The sequence below is a fragment of the Colletotrichum fructicola genome (assembly GCF_000319635.2).
Source record: "Colletotrichum fructicola Nara gc5 chromosome Unknown KSG_Nara_v1_contig02, whole genome shotgun sequence".
NCBI lineage: Eukaryota > Fungi > Ascomycota > Sordariomycetes > Glomerellales > Glomerellaceae > Colletotrichum > Colletotrichum fructicola.
This window is the reverse complement of record NW_027094052.1, coordinates 3,051,605-3,065,222: the sequence shown is the minus strand read 5'-3', so window position 1 is coordinate 3,065,222 and position 13,618 is coordinate 3,051,605. Positions and strand designations below refer to the sequence as shown.

Sequence of the window (13,618 nt, the reverse complement as noted above, 5' to 3'; positions counted from 1 at the left end):
GAGGACTACGGGACCGAGACTGGCATTCAACAGGACAGATCTTGGGAGCACTTTGAAGTTTGTGTCAAATAGAATTGATTAGTTCAGACTGTTTGGTCGAGCGAGACTTTGGTATTCAGATTACGGTACGATAGAGTCTGCCTAACCGTTGCCGTGCGTCTTATATGGGAGTCTTGAATCCTGCTTTTGACAATCCACATGCCATGTCCGAATCATTCGACTCCTTGATTTTGTGTTCTTTTCTGGCAATAGAAATGACTAGACTGCCTTTAGCGATGTCTTTGGGGATTCCCTCCTCGCAAGGCGTTTAGATAGTATAGTCATTGGGTTGACATATTAACATGGCTGCCGTGTGCGAGGACTTTTTCGTGAACAGTTCATCCAGTGCGGTATATGTTAAGAGCTTTAAGATCAATTGATGCGCTTTTGAGGCAAGAATGCTCTCGCCCGAGACGGTCAAGCAACCTCTCTGACTTCATGATGTGAAGTTGACCACTTCTCAGCCAGTGAAATTTCGCGCATTAACACCGTCGAAGGGGTGGACCCAGCTGGCAGCACTGACGCCGGCCCGCCAATGGCGTAAGAGCTCCCGCATAGCTCCCCCCTCTACTTAGACCCGAAGGAAAGTCCCGGTAGCAAAAAAATTTCGAGTCGAGGAGACCGCCATCAGACGATATCTCAACCTCCCTCCCCGTCCATCCGCGCCGTTGTCGACAACGAGCATCCAATTGTCCATCTCCCCACTCTTCGTTCTTCTGTTGTTCTTCTTTACTATTTAATACACACGACAGGCATTCAATATGTCTACCGCCTTCAGATCCGTCGCGCCTTTCCTGCGCACGGCGCGCGCCTCGCTGCGCCAGGGCAACGTCAGCCCTCTCCAGGCCGCCCTGAAGAGCAAGAACGTCTCTCCCGTCCTCAACGTCTGCCGCAACTACGCCGTCTTTGAGCGTTCAAAGCCCCACGTCAACATTGGTAAGATCAGTCGATGCGGGCTGCATCTGGGTGGTTTGGCTAACTGAATCGTCTTCTAGGTACTATTGGCCACGTCGATCACGGAAAGGTACACCTCGAGACATTAACCAGCGCAACGGCGCACCCTGGCTGACCATGTCCAGACTACTCTGTCCGCTGCCATCACCAAGAGACAGGCCGAGAAGGGCCTTGCCAACTTCCTCGAGTATGGTGCCATCGACAAGGCTCCCGAGGAGCGCAAGCGTGGTATCACCATTTCCACCGCCCACATCGAGTACGCCACCGACACCAGACATTACTCCCACGTCGACTGCCCGGGTCACGCCGATTACATCAAGAACATGATTACTGGTGCCGCCAACATGGATGGTGCCATTATCGTCGTTGCCGCCTCTGACGGTCAGATGCCCCAGACCCGTGAGCACTTGCTGCTCGCCCGTCAGGTCGGTGTCCAGCGTATCGTCGTCTTCGTCAACAAGGTCGATGCCATTGACGACCCCGAGATGTTGGAGCTTGTCGAGATGGAGATGCGTGAGCTTCTCAGCACCTACGGCTTCGAGGGTGACGACACCCCCGTCATCATGGGTTCTGCCCTGTGCGCCCTGAACAACCAGAAGGACGACATTGGTGTCAACAAGATCGATGAGCTCATGAAGGCCGTCGATGAGTGGATCCCCACTCCCCAGCGTGACCTTGAGAAGCCCTTCCTCATGTCTGTTGAGGACGTCTTCTCCATCTCTGGCCGTGGTACCGTGGTCAGTGGACGTGTTGAGCGTGGTATCCTGAAGAGGGACACCGAGGTTGAGATTGTCGGCAAGGGTGATGAGGTCATCAAGTCCAAGGTCACCGATATTGAGACCTTCAAGAAGTCCTGCGAGGAGTCCCGTGCCGGTGACAACTCCGGTCTCCTCCTCCGTGGCATCAAGCGTGAGGACATCCGCCGCGGTATGGTCGTCGCCAAGCCCGGCACCGTCAAGGCCCACAAGTCCTTCCTCGCCTCCCTCTACGTCCTCTCCAAGGAGGAGGGTGGCCGTCACACCGGTTTCCACCAGAACTACAAGCCCCAGATGTACCTCCGCACCGCCGATGAGGCCTGCACCCTCACCTTCCCCGAGGGCACCGAGGACGTCGACAGCAAGATGGTCATGCCTGGTGACAACGTCGAGATGGTCGCTACCCTGCACAACCCCTCCGCCATTGAGGTCGGCCAGCGCTTCAACGTCCGCGAGGGTGGCCGCACCGTTGCCACCGGTCTCATCACCCGTGTCATTGAGTAAATGATCTGATTCAAAACCAAAAAAAACCTCGATACCCTGAGTCGGCACTCAGCACACACTCTCTTCCCAGCATACGATATATGATTTGGGACGACCCGAAAAACTGGATGGGAAAATTGGGATTGTACAAAAGGTGTTTGCGTCACGAATTATGTACAATTGACCCCAAGCTTTTTCCGCTTTGAGCCCTCGCGCTCGTGTATATTTGTCGGGTCCTGGGCTCAAAGATCTCCACTCTACTTCAACCCCTGTCTTGAATCATGTACTTTTAGAGACGATGGTCAATAGAATAACGTGCTTTGTGCCACATGATCACACTTTGGTTTCTTCAAACGTAGTTTCATTCAGCGTGACAGACATTGGCGAGACTCGAGTCGTCATTACATCCCCAGACTTGATAATGACCCTGGCAGACGAGAACCAGGCGGCGCGCCCTCTGCGGACCGCGTCGCGCTTTACAGCACGTTGAATTGGTGGCCCCGGCATAGTGATGGTGGTAAGGTTCAATGTCGTGGTATTCGTCTATCCTCAATGGATGTCCGACGGAGTGCACTTTATTCTTCCGTTAAGCCAGCCATAAGAACTCCATGCCCTTGGAAGCCTCCCTCTGTCTGAATGCATTTTCCACGGGCCATCATGCCCAACCACCTTCGAGTCCCATCATCGTCTCGTAATCCTGACGTTTAACGGTACTGTGGTGCACACTCATGTCAGCCATTGCGCGCTCTTCATTCGCGGGGGGAATGTCGTGTAGATCCCGCCAAGGGTTTCTCGTCGCATACCTTGTTGAAGCCGATGTCCTTGGCCTTCTCACGGAAGCACTGACGGCAGAGGTTGAGGTCGTACTTGCGGATAAGACCGGCCGTGTGCTTGCAGACACGGCTGTGATAAAAAATGTCAGCACTTCGGTCCCTTATGTGCCTGTGTTTTCTTCCCCCTTCCATCATCATCCTCCAGGTGTCCCTATCCAAAACTTTTCCTCCATCCAGGGGATTGGGGTTTTTCGTACCAGCTGCGAGAGCCCTTGCCGTAGTTGCGGGGGCGGGAGTTCCAGACAGATTCGTGAGACATTTTGTCGGCGTGAGGGGGGCTTGTCGTCGAAGGTGTCGGCGAAAACTCGAGATGGGTTGACTGGGTGGTGGTTTGACGCTTTTCGCAACGGAGCGGAAATTTTGTGTGGGATGCGATTTTTTGGGAAGGGGCGCCATTGGAGGGTCTGGCAGCCCCAGAACTGGCAAGCGAGAGGGAGGTCCGTGCTTCGAGCGGTCTTCTCACGTGAGACGGTGATAAGATAAGGCGGGGTTGCTTCTCGATAAGATGCTGATAAGAGACCTGTTTCTTTTTTTTTTTGCGCCGTTCTTGCTCTGGCGGCCTAGGTGGGGCCGGGGAAGCGGTACGCGCCACCTAGGTACCCTGCCTCACCAGCCAGACAGGGGGCTTAGCTGTTGCTTCTGTGACGTTGGAGGTTGTCCTGCAAAGTGGCTTCTTTATTAACACCTTCAGCAGACCAGCTGATTTCAAATCGTCTTTTGCAACACCACCATCCTTGCTGCTGCATTTTATTTGAGCAGCTACCTATCGCATCCTGTTGGGTAGGAACTACTTTGAATCGTTTTTATTTCCCATTCAGCTGCGTCATCTAAACCACAATGGTTGCTTTCAAGAGCTTCGTGTTCGGCGCTCTGGCAGCTACCGTTGCCGCCAAGTCTGCCGTCCTCGACCTCATCCCCTCCAACTTTGACGATGTCGTCCTGAAGTCTGGCAAGCCCACTCTGGTCGAGTTCTTCGCCCCCTGGTGCGGCCACTGCAAGAACCTCGCCCCCGTCTACGAGGAGCTTGCTTCTAGCTTCGAGTCCAACAAGGACGTCCAGATTGCCAAGGTCGATGCCGACGCCGAGCGTGACCTGGGCAAGAGGTTCGGGATTCAGGGATTCCCTACTCTCAAGTGGTTCGATGGCAAGAGCGACAAGCCCACCGACTACAGCGGTGGCCGCGACCTGGAGAGCTTGAGCAACTTCATCACCGAGAAGACCAATGCCAAGCCCAAGAAGAAGTACACACCGCCTAGCGCTGTGAACATGCTCACCGACGAGTCCTTCAAGACCATTGTTGGTGGCGACAAGGACGTCTTTGTCGCCTTCACTGCCCCCTGGTGCGGACGTAGGTGTTCTCCTCCCTCTTTGTTGCCGGAGATTTGCTGACCCGACCCCTCAACAGACTGCAAGAACCTCGCTCCCACCTGGGAGACTCTCGCTCAGGACTTCTCTCTCGATGAGGGTGTCGTGATCGCCAAGGTCGATGCCGAGAACGAGGCCAGCAAGGGAACTGCCGCTGCCGAGGGCGTCTCCTCCTACCCCACCATCAAGTTCTTCCCCAAGGGCTCCAAGAAGGGCGAGCTCTACAGCGGCGGCCGTAAGGAGGAGGACTTCGTCGCCTTCATCAACGAGAAGACCGGCACTGCCCGTGTTGCTGGTGGTGGCCTGAACGCCGTTGCCGGCACCATTGCTGCCCTTGACGAGATCGTCGCCAAGTACATCAGCGGCACCACCATTGCTGACGCCGCCGCCGAGGCCAAGAAGGAGGCCGAGACCCTCAAGGAGAAGGCCCAGTACAAGTACGCCGAGTACTACGTCCGCGTTTTCGACAAGCTCTCCAAGAACGACGGCTACGTCAAGAAGGAGGTCGCCCGTCTCGACGGCATCCTCAAGAAGGGCGGCCTCGCCCCCGCCAAGCGCGACGAGATCACCAGCAAGACCAACATCCTTCGCAAGTTCCTCGAGCAGGCCAAGGAGAAGGTCTCCGACGCGAAGGAGGAGTTGTAGAGAACTTTTTCTACGATGTCACGTTAAACATGCATCAAGAGCTCACGATATTGGGGGAGCGGGGGTTTGAGAGGTGAGCAACTGAACGGATCAGCTCACGTTGAGGACTTTGGTAGCCTAGGATACCGACCAAGAAATAAAATAACAAGAACAACTCATGTCTGCGTGTGAGACTGGCCGTGATATCAGCTCTATTCGTGCTTTCATGTAAACCCTAAACGCCATTGGCACGAACGTGCTCCTAAAACTGAAGGCTGAAGAGGTCAAGACGACTTTGATGAGCCCTCCTTCTCCTTATTAGCGAGAAGCGCTGCCTCCAAGTTGTCCAGTCGACGAGACATTTCATCCACTGAGACAGTCGTTAGTCATGATGTCCTGGACAATGGGTGGCAGTTGTGCTCACTCTTCGCGAAGATCTCGCTAGACACCCCGGCAAACTTGTTGGAGATAGTGTTCAGAAGCTCCTCGACGGCAGCGTTGACATCGCCCTTGGCGTCTTCCGAGGCCTGGCGACAGTCAGTACCGGCTGTGAATGAGGCCTCGTCCCATGGACGATATCCTAAGGCGCTGCGCGAGGCGCCGCGAGACTCTGTGGGGTTCATCGCCATGTCTCACTTACGGCAGACTGGTTGCTCGTGTCGGGGTTGTTGGAGGCCATATTGACAGTGTTGTTCAATTGCGAGTAACGAACTGTTCCAAGGCTGTTTAGAAGTTGATGGTTGGAATGAGGCTCACGTATGGTTGCCCTGCCTCTCTCGATGTTGGCGCGTTGCGGTGAAAGTGGTGGCGGGGTACTGATGGTGCCGTTGTTGGTTCCCAGGACAGAGGGGTGCCGTGCCTCCGGATTAGCACTGTAGCGGCCCCGACTTAGGCAGGTCCGGACACCTGCATCAGGGAGCTCCAGCCTGACCAACCGTGTGGCTGTAGTGGGGCCCGCCCTCTAAGGCCAACGGAAGCATCCCGTCCTCCGACCCAATGCCGTCATTCCACCTGCATAGCAACACCTACAGCCCACCAACTCAATCTCCCGATCCCATATTCGAGACGAACACCACACGACCACATCCTTCCATTTCGCAACCCTGCTCCGCCACAGCACCTACGGAAGGATCAGCTCAGCAAAGCCAAAGGATGGCAACGAGATAAACCCGGGGGCAACGGTCGTCCGGCATCATGCCCTATCCACACGAAGACCCGCGCATCGTCGTCATCGGCCTCGCCCTCATCGGTATCCTATGGATCTTCCTGGCGCCCGGGAACGGCGGCGCGTCTCTCTTCTCGGCCTCCGACCTCGCGACGCAGCGGCTGCGGCGGCACCAGCACGCGCTCGAGCTGCTCAACGCCTCGTCGTGGGGCAACTTCTCGGCGCGGCGGAACGGGACGGGCGAGGAGGAGCTGCCGCGCTCGCTTAACATCACGGGCTTCCGGGCCGAGGACGGCTTCGCGTGGGACGATCTGGAGAGGTTCCAGGAGAGGTGCCTCGAGTGGAGCCGGAACGCGATACCGCCCGTCGGAGGGGTGAACCTCTGGGACATTGGCCAGGGCGAGGCGGTTTGGCAGAATGCCACAGGGGCCGTGAAGGGGACGTGGGTGCGGAAGGATGCGTCGGTGAAGAGGCAGTGGACGAGCTACAACCTGAGTGCGGTCACGCCGAGTTTGCACTGGAGCGGGGCGGAGGCCGATTGGGCGAGGAACATTACGGGTGACGAGGGCAAAATGCTGTTGGACGTGATCGATACCGGCCGGCACACGAAGGAGTTTGAATACGAGAGCATCCTGCACGAAGGTGTCCCGACATCCGGCGGCAGAGTCAGAAGTGCTAAGGCATCGCTGACCGTCGAGGATGTCAAGGGAACCGGGTTCAATTGGGAAATGAGGTTGCATGGAGTTCAGTGGCCGCGTCAAGGGACGCTGCTCTTGACCACGACGAGCGAAAAGTTTGACGGCATATTCGGGTTGCCTCATCTTTCTCCGAGCTCAGGCTTTTTTCATTCGAGTCGATTGCTTCTGAATGCGACTCTGTCCGAGGTACTGCGGAGGAAGGAGAAGGAGGTCTTCAACGACGGCGTTATGCCTTGGACTTCAGACCCGTCGAACCCGCCTGATACTCTCAATCCATCACCACACTGCGAGTACATCATGTACGCGCAGGTTCATCCCCCGGACAGAAGTCGGTTGAACATGAAGGGTTTCCAGTCGGGGAGGGAAGGTATGTCACAGATCATCAGCGACATCGAGCAAGAGCTTCGCTTCCCGAACGGCGCCCCCATTCGTGGGGTTCCGGAGCTCAAGCTGTCTGCCATCATCTGGTCTCCCGACTGCGGGTTTTTTCTAGAAACCAAAGGGCCCCCAGACTTCCCACCGGCAGACGGCCAGCATCTACAGGGCATGAAGACGGAAATCATCTACTACAAGATCCGTGTCTGGATCCTGGCGTTCGCAGGGGTCATCATCGCCCAGGCCCTCCTCTTGAAGCACCAGATGAGGGAATCTGCCACGCCGTCCACCATGGGCCGCATCAGCTATAACACAATCAGTATGATGGTCATGGTCGATGGCAGCATCTTCGCTGCCGCCTCCATGTGGGCTCTAGACGCGAGCATTACGTATCTCGAGTCTTTGTCCCTGCTCTTCGCCGCATTTCTCTCCATGTCGATGGGTGGCTTCTTCCTCGCGGAGATCCACAAAGTTCAGGAGCCGGAGAACAGAAGACGCAGTGAGCGCGAACAGGCCGAGACACCACGTACGCCAGCAACTCCAGCACAGAACCTCGAGGCGGACTCCCTCCCGCGACCGGTCACGGCCGGACCACGCAGAAGAGCCCCCACGCCGCCTATCATCGTCCCCTCAGACCAGGATATTGATGCCGACATCGATGCCGTAACAAACGGCGCTGCGGCTGTCCCGAACGCTGGCGCGGCCACCCGCGCCGGTCCCGAGGTCACCTTCCAAGCCGTCATATTCCGCTTTGCTATGATAGTGTCTCTCCTCCTCCTGGTCTCCATAGCATCGACGTCCTGGTACCCCCGTATCCGCAATGGGTTCGTAAACACTCTTTCGATGGTATACTTTTCCTTCTGGGTTCCGCAGATTCACCGCAATGTAATCCGCAACTGCCGTCGAGCCTTGACGTGGCGCTTCATGATCGGCCAGTCGATCCTGCGTCTCCTCCCATTTGCGTATTTCTACATTTACGAGGACAACTTCCTCTTCGCGGAGACAGACGTCCGCGCGTTCCTCGTCTTCTGCGCGTGGCTGTGGATACAGCTTTGGATCTTGGCATTTCAGTTCGTTCTCGGCCCGCGCTTCGGCGTGCCCAAGAGCTGGACCCCCGACGCGTGGGACTACCACCCCGTCCTCCGCGAAGATGGCGTTGAGGCCGGCGGGCTTCCCATCGGCTTGCTCTCTGAGCCCGGCTCCCCGTCTCTCGACAGGGTGCGGACGGGCGAGGACAAGAAGGGGAGCAACCTGCGTGCCATCGACTGCGCCATCTGTCGCGAAGTGCTTGAAGTGCCCGTTATGAGGGCGGGCGAGGAGGATCCCACCGCCGGCGGGGTTGTTGGCGTGTTTACGAGGAGGAATTACATGGTTACCCCGTGTCGACATATTTTCCACAGCGCTTGTTTAGAGGGATGGATGAGGTTCCGGCTGCAGTGTCCTATATGCAGGGAGGAGCTGCCGCCGTTGTGAGTGTTGATACCAAGATAGACATGTATTTTCAAGCGAATGACTTTACGCTGCGTTGTGAGTGTTAATGGGCAGCCTTGGTGAGCGACTTCTCGAAAGCACGGCAATACCCATCTATGGCCCGGCTTCGGGCTCTTGCTTGCGATGGTGCTTTGCCTGTTATCTCAGCGTATCTGTTACAGGCAGCCAGGACCGCGGTTGTCTACTGTGGCCAGCCTTTCGTCGGTGGGACATGAAGGTGCGCAAAGGTTGAAAGAAAGACCGCTTGCCCTGACGTTCCTGCCGATGAACTGAGAGTACCTGCAGAGGTACCGTCGTTAGATCTATAAGTAGGTTGGGTAGCTTACCCATCAGTTGGAGGTGCAACTTTGGATCCATCATCAAACTTCATGTACTTCATGGAGTCACGTCTGCTTTGCTGCCGGACACCTACCTTGTGCTCCTAGTGGAGCTGCTGTGATTTCGCAACCTTGTACGCTCGCTTCCTCAAAGGTGCGTAGGTAGAAATCTTTTCAGACAAATAGGTACGTTTGAGCATCAGAAATCTTGCCTTTCAATTATTCGTCATCCCCAACGCCACCATGAAGCAGGGCGAATCCCTTCCTCTCCACCATAGTAAGCCCACGTCTGCGACTGAAAATTCAAAACGGATTCTGAACTGACACCAAAGACAGGAATCTTGCTGCAAAGGCACCGTCGTCTGCGGAATATTATCACAATGTACCACGAACCCCCAAACAGCGAAGAACCATATGTCTCCTCCTTGACGAACCTAACCGATGTGGTCGCCAAAATCCATCGGCGCAGCAACCAGCAAAACAACTTCCACCGCTTCCAACATCTCCCCGTCGAGCTCCAGATTGAGGTCTGGAAATGGACGCTGGTAGAGCCACAGGTCTATTACTTCTCAAGGGCGCATCGTCAAAGGGATTGGATATTGGGTCCACAGCCACGCCCTGCGCTACTTGTCTGCGCATTGTCAAGACAGATTGCGAAAGAAACCCTCTGTCGGATGCCGCAAACTATGCGCACAAGGGACACGCGTAAAGACCAGGGCTGGATCTACGTTAGCCCTGCTACCGACTTGTTTTACAATGACTTATTCAACAGGCAGAGCCCAAACTGCCCAGAGTCCTGGAAGAAAATGGCCAGCGGCACGGCTGTGATGAAAAAAACATACGAGCATACAGTCGCCTGGTATCCGATTAGGATGACCAAGCTGGAAAAGAATTGGTTCGTGAAGGAGTACTAATGATGTACCGTCAGATGCATGTATCGATGAGGTGCTTGGACAGGTTCGATTGTTCTGAGACTGGGAAATTCGCAGCAAATACGCTCCAACAATTAGGACAAGTCGCCAATATATTATATGATGTTCCCCAAAACCTATCCTGTCAAATCCAGGGCTTGATCGACTCAACCGAGAATTGCAACCACAAACTTAGACTATTGACGAGCTTGAGATATCTAGATACATTCCGTCCAAACTTGCTGGTTCAAGGAGACTTGAACATGTTGCTTAAATCAAGCTTTGCTCAGAGTTGAACCGCCGTTGCCGTGTGTCCTTCTTAAGTCATGCATCCATGAGGCCGAAGGTTGGTCCACATGAATGCTCGCTGCTGAAGCTAGCCTCTGCATCGATGCGGCACGGTCGAATACAACCTTCCTGAAAGATCAAGTCTCTCGCGCCGCTGGCACCCACACAGGACGTCAAAGCCATGTCACGTAGATTTAATCCTTGCTCTAGTGTGCGTTCGGTGATGCGCAAGTCCGATTTGGACAACAAATGTTACCCTGAAGACCTGTTGGACAATAAATCACAGCATAGGTATCACACAGGAGGACGAAAGGTGAAGCCATTTGAGGTCGTGGGAAGATTGATACCGTGGAAATATACGGTGCCAGCCGGACACACAAAGCCCTTCGTCGTCCTTAGTTCGATGGTCTAAGGCCGAATCCGTGTGGAGACTTCAGGTCTCCATTCAACATCCTGGGCCGGATCTCACACGGGGTTCTCGATACTCGATCGCTCTAGAGAGAGACTTGCGCTGTGATGCCTGATCAAGGCAAAGTATACCACGTTCATAGAATCAATCACGCATTCCCAAATCTCCGTCATCGCACACATAGCCCCGTAAGGCGAATCGAGGCAGTGTCTGTAGTGCCGATATCATGATCCCCAAAGGCTAAGGTGCGTGATGTACGTACAGAAGATCCACGCGATCACCCGCGTGGAGACCTCCAAGACGGGGGTTATCAGTCACAGGTTTCGGCATACCCAGAGACTCGGTCGCCATGCTACCGTATGAAGTCATTGCTGGTACTGGATCGACGGCAGCTTTTCGACAGGGGGTTTGGGTTGGAGAAAGGGCGAACTTTCTGTGGAACCAGTACCAACGTGGCAGTCAGCACAGCCTTCCATCCAATGGGACCTTTGCATCGACAGTACCAGCGCCTCCTCGCTACTGTTCTGACATGCAGCAATTGTGCATTAGCACGTCTTGCGGGATTGGCCTCCTGTTTCCCCTAATCTCTCTGCGTGGGGAAGTGAGACAAGGCATTTCGCAAGGCAGGGCGCTGAACGTCCCTACGGTCGGAGCTCGCGATGTGATGCCTGGCATGGCGCTCATCTGGCGGTCGTGATTGCTGTGCATCAGACCTTGGAGTAGTTGCAGATGATGTAGGCGGGACGTCAACTCATTAGCCGTAGCTCATACTGGTGGGCAGTAGCGGACATGTCCGATATCGATGCAGCAAATCGGATGCCGTTTGGTGATATCCCGGCATGAACCAAATTCACCATGATACTCCCCCGTGCCTCCGAATCGTTATACGACCCTGATGGCCAGCCAAGGATTCCAACCAGAGAGACATTTACGAGCTTGAACAGCCTACTTTCGGAGCGTTTCGTCCTTACGCGGTGCCTCTGTCTGATAGCGACAGATGGGGAGCGTGTTAGTCGCTGAGGGCGTCTTCTAGATATCGTTCCAGACTTTACAGTCTCAGTTGACACCGGCCCGCGATAGTCTTTACCGATTAACAAGGGCGGTCTCCAGATTCCCGGGACTGGCAAGGGGCATCCTAAGTTTCGGGTTGGTGGCTGGAATTGACATGCTTTACCGGCACATCCCTCCCATACCAGCGGAGCGGCCACAGGGTCCGAGACGGGTTGGACGACCGAATGTGATAGAAGAGTGCGCCAATCAATGTCCACCGTAACTGGAAAAGAGAGTGAGACGCACCTCCGCGTCTCGGACCCTTAATGGGGCCTCTAGGGTCATTCCCAGGCGGGGAGGTTGGGCGCAGCTCGAGATGGTGTCGAGCGCAATATTGCCGTCAAGCATGCCGGGCCCAGTAACGTTCGCTGAAGCGTCGACAGGGCTGAAGAAGATGCAGAGAAGGCGCGCAATGGGTCATGGACCATGTTTGGAAGGCTTCTATGCGTTGATGATGGGGCAAGTGGCTAGGATCGCAAAGCGGAGTGGGTGAAGGAGAGAACGTGACTGTTGACTGATGGCTGAGCATTGGCGCTAAGGCAGGCGATATGTAGGCATATCCAAGGGTTGTTGAAGTGCGGTCATTGGATGTAACAAGGAGGCCGCCCCGGACAGTAACTCTAGGGGGCATGGTGGTCTTTTTGCATGGCGGCAGGCAAAGCAGGGCATCAGTGACGCTCTTTGGGAATTGTAGGGCTGAGATGGAGGGTGCAAGGTCGTCTCGAGAGGCCTGGCCGAATGATGAGTGCATCTGAACCCCAGCGGAAGCGGGCCGGAATGGGTTGCATGTGGCGCAGCTGACAAGGCCAGCAAGAGCGGTGAGCAGGATGCTGCAAGCTTTCGATTGATAGGAAAATTGATTACTTTGACGAATAAGAGATGGGAGTGTTGATATTGGGTCGACCGTATAGAAACTTGACGGTACTTGAGCTGAGATGAAGTGTCCCTGCGTCGATGCGACGGCCTGGATGGTTAGTTGCATGGACAACGACAGCGATCAGGACACCTTACAGGAGAAAGTAGTAAACCTTCCAATGGCGCCTTGGATAGGGTCGTGCGAGGATCTCGCATCTGAGACCACAGAGCATCCGGATGTGTGTTTCTCTTCGTGATGTTGTAAGTGGCCAAGATGCGGTTCTGTACGCTTGACGCGCCATGTGCAGCTCGTAGAACGGCAGCAAAGAAGCTTCGGATTGCTGGGGCGCCCACGAACGCAGATGAAATCATTGGAAACAACAAGTTGATGAAATTTCTCGACCGTCTCCGGGATATCTTCCAAAGACTGGTGTTGTAGTGAAATATGACAGAGGTTATTCTGATGTAAGGTCGGCCGATACTGAGGTAGGTGTTCAGCGTCGGCGGGCGTTCAGGGCGGAGCCGACAGTGACATGAGCATTTGCGGCCATCGCAGGCTAGCGGGAGCTACGGCCTGGGCTCTTCCTTGGTTTTCCTGCTAGACATTACTAGACAGGAACGAATTGCCTAGCACGAGCCTGAGGAAACGGGCCGCTCGCATCCATCTGCCAATGAGCCGCGTTAGCTTTGCTCCAGATCAGGAGAAAAGTCGTTCCTGCTATGGGGGCCACGGGGGAAAGAGGCGCACTCGTGCAGTTGCCATCTTTGCGGACCATCAGCCATGCAAGCCAAGACCGGCCTGTGCCTCTTCTGCAAGTCACTGAGACTGACTCAAGGAGCGGACGCGACCTTGACATTGTTTCCCGCTGACAAAGCCAATTCTTCAAGCGGTATGGCGGCATGGCATGTTGATTCCGAAAGTTGTCATGCGTTTACTTCTTCTGGCCTGTTGGCAATTGCGAGACAACGGCCATGTCATTATGGGGTTTCCAAGCCGGTGGGGTTG

At 55.1% G+C, this 13,618-nt stretch overlaps 5 protein-coding genes across 5 annotated transcripts; 4 read left to right on the top strand and 1 right to left on the bottom strand.

Moving 5' to 3' along the window:
* Nucleotides 1-800: 800 nt before the first annotated feature.
* CGGC5_v003597 (Elongation factor Tu) lies at nt 801-2,252 on the top strand (the record flags this gene model as incomplete). The annotated part of the gene is made up of 3 exons (XM_032033844.1): nt 801-975; nt 1,035-1,063; nt 1,119-2,252. The coding sequence occupies 3 exons, from the start codon at nt 801-803 to the stop codon at nt 2,250-2,252; spliced, it is 1,338 nt and encodes a 445-aa protein (XP_031887091.1).
* A 1,649-nt stretch (nt 2,253-3,901) lies between these two features.
* erp38 (Protein disulfide-isomerase erp38) lies at nt 3,902-5,074 on the top strand (the record flags this gene model as incomplete). The annotated part of the gene is made up of 2 exons (XM_032033846.1): nt 3,902-4,412; nt 4,470-5,074. 2 exons carry the CDS (start codon nt 3,902-3,904, stop codon nt 5,072-5,074), a joined length of 1,116 nt encoding a protein of 371 aa, XP_031887099.1.
* Nucleotides 5,075-5,337: 263 nt separating this feature from the next.
* On the bottom strand, nt 5,338-5,732 carry CGGC5_v003595 (uncharacterized protein; the record flags this gene model as incomplete). The annotated part of the gene is made up of 3 exons (XM_032033847.1): nt 5,338-5,423; nt 5,478-5,580; nt 5,694-5,732. 3 exons carry the CDS (start codon nt 5,730-5,732, stop codon nt 5,338-5,340), a joined length of 228 nt encoding a protein of 75 aa, XP_031887100.1.
* Nucleotides 5,733-6,247: 515 nt separating this feature from the next.
* Nucleotides 6,248-8,764, top strand: TUL1 (Transmembrane E3 ubiquitin-protein ligase 1; the record flags this gene model as incomplete). Its single annotated transcript, XM_032033849.1, has 1 exon — nt 6,248-8,764. One exon carries the CDS (start codon nt 6,248-6,250, stop codon nt 8,762-8,764), a length of 2,517 nt encoding a protein of 838 aa, XP_031886961.1.
* A 578-nt stretch (nt 8,765-9,342) lies between these two features.
* On the top strand, nt 9,343-10,013 carry CGGC5_v003593 (uncharacterized protein; the record flags this gene model as incomplete). The annotated part of the gene is made up of 2 exons (XM_066151150.1): nt 9,343-9,376; nt 9,436-10,013. The coding sequence occupies 2 exons, from the start codon at nt 9,343-9,345 to the stop codon at nt 10,011-10,013; spliced, it is 612 nt and encodes a 203-aa protein (XP_066009474.1).
* Nucleotides 10,014-13,618: the final 3,605 nt, after the last annotated feature.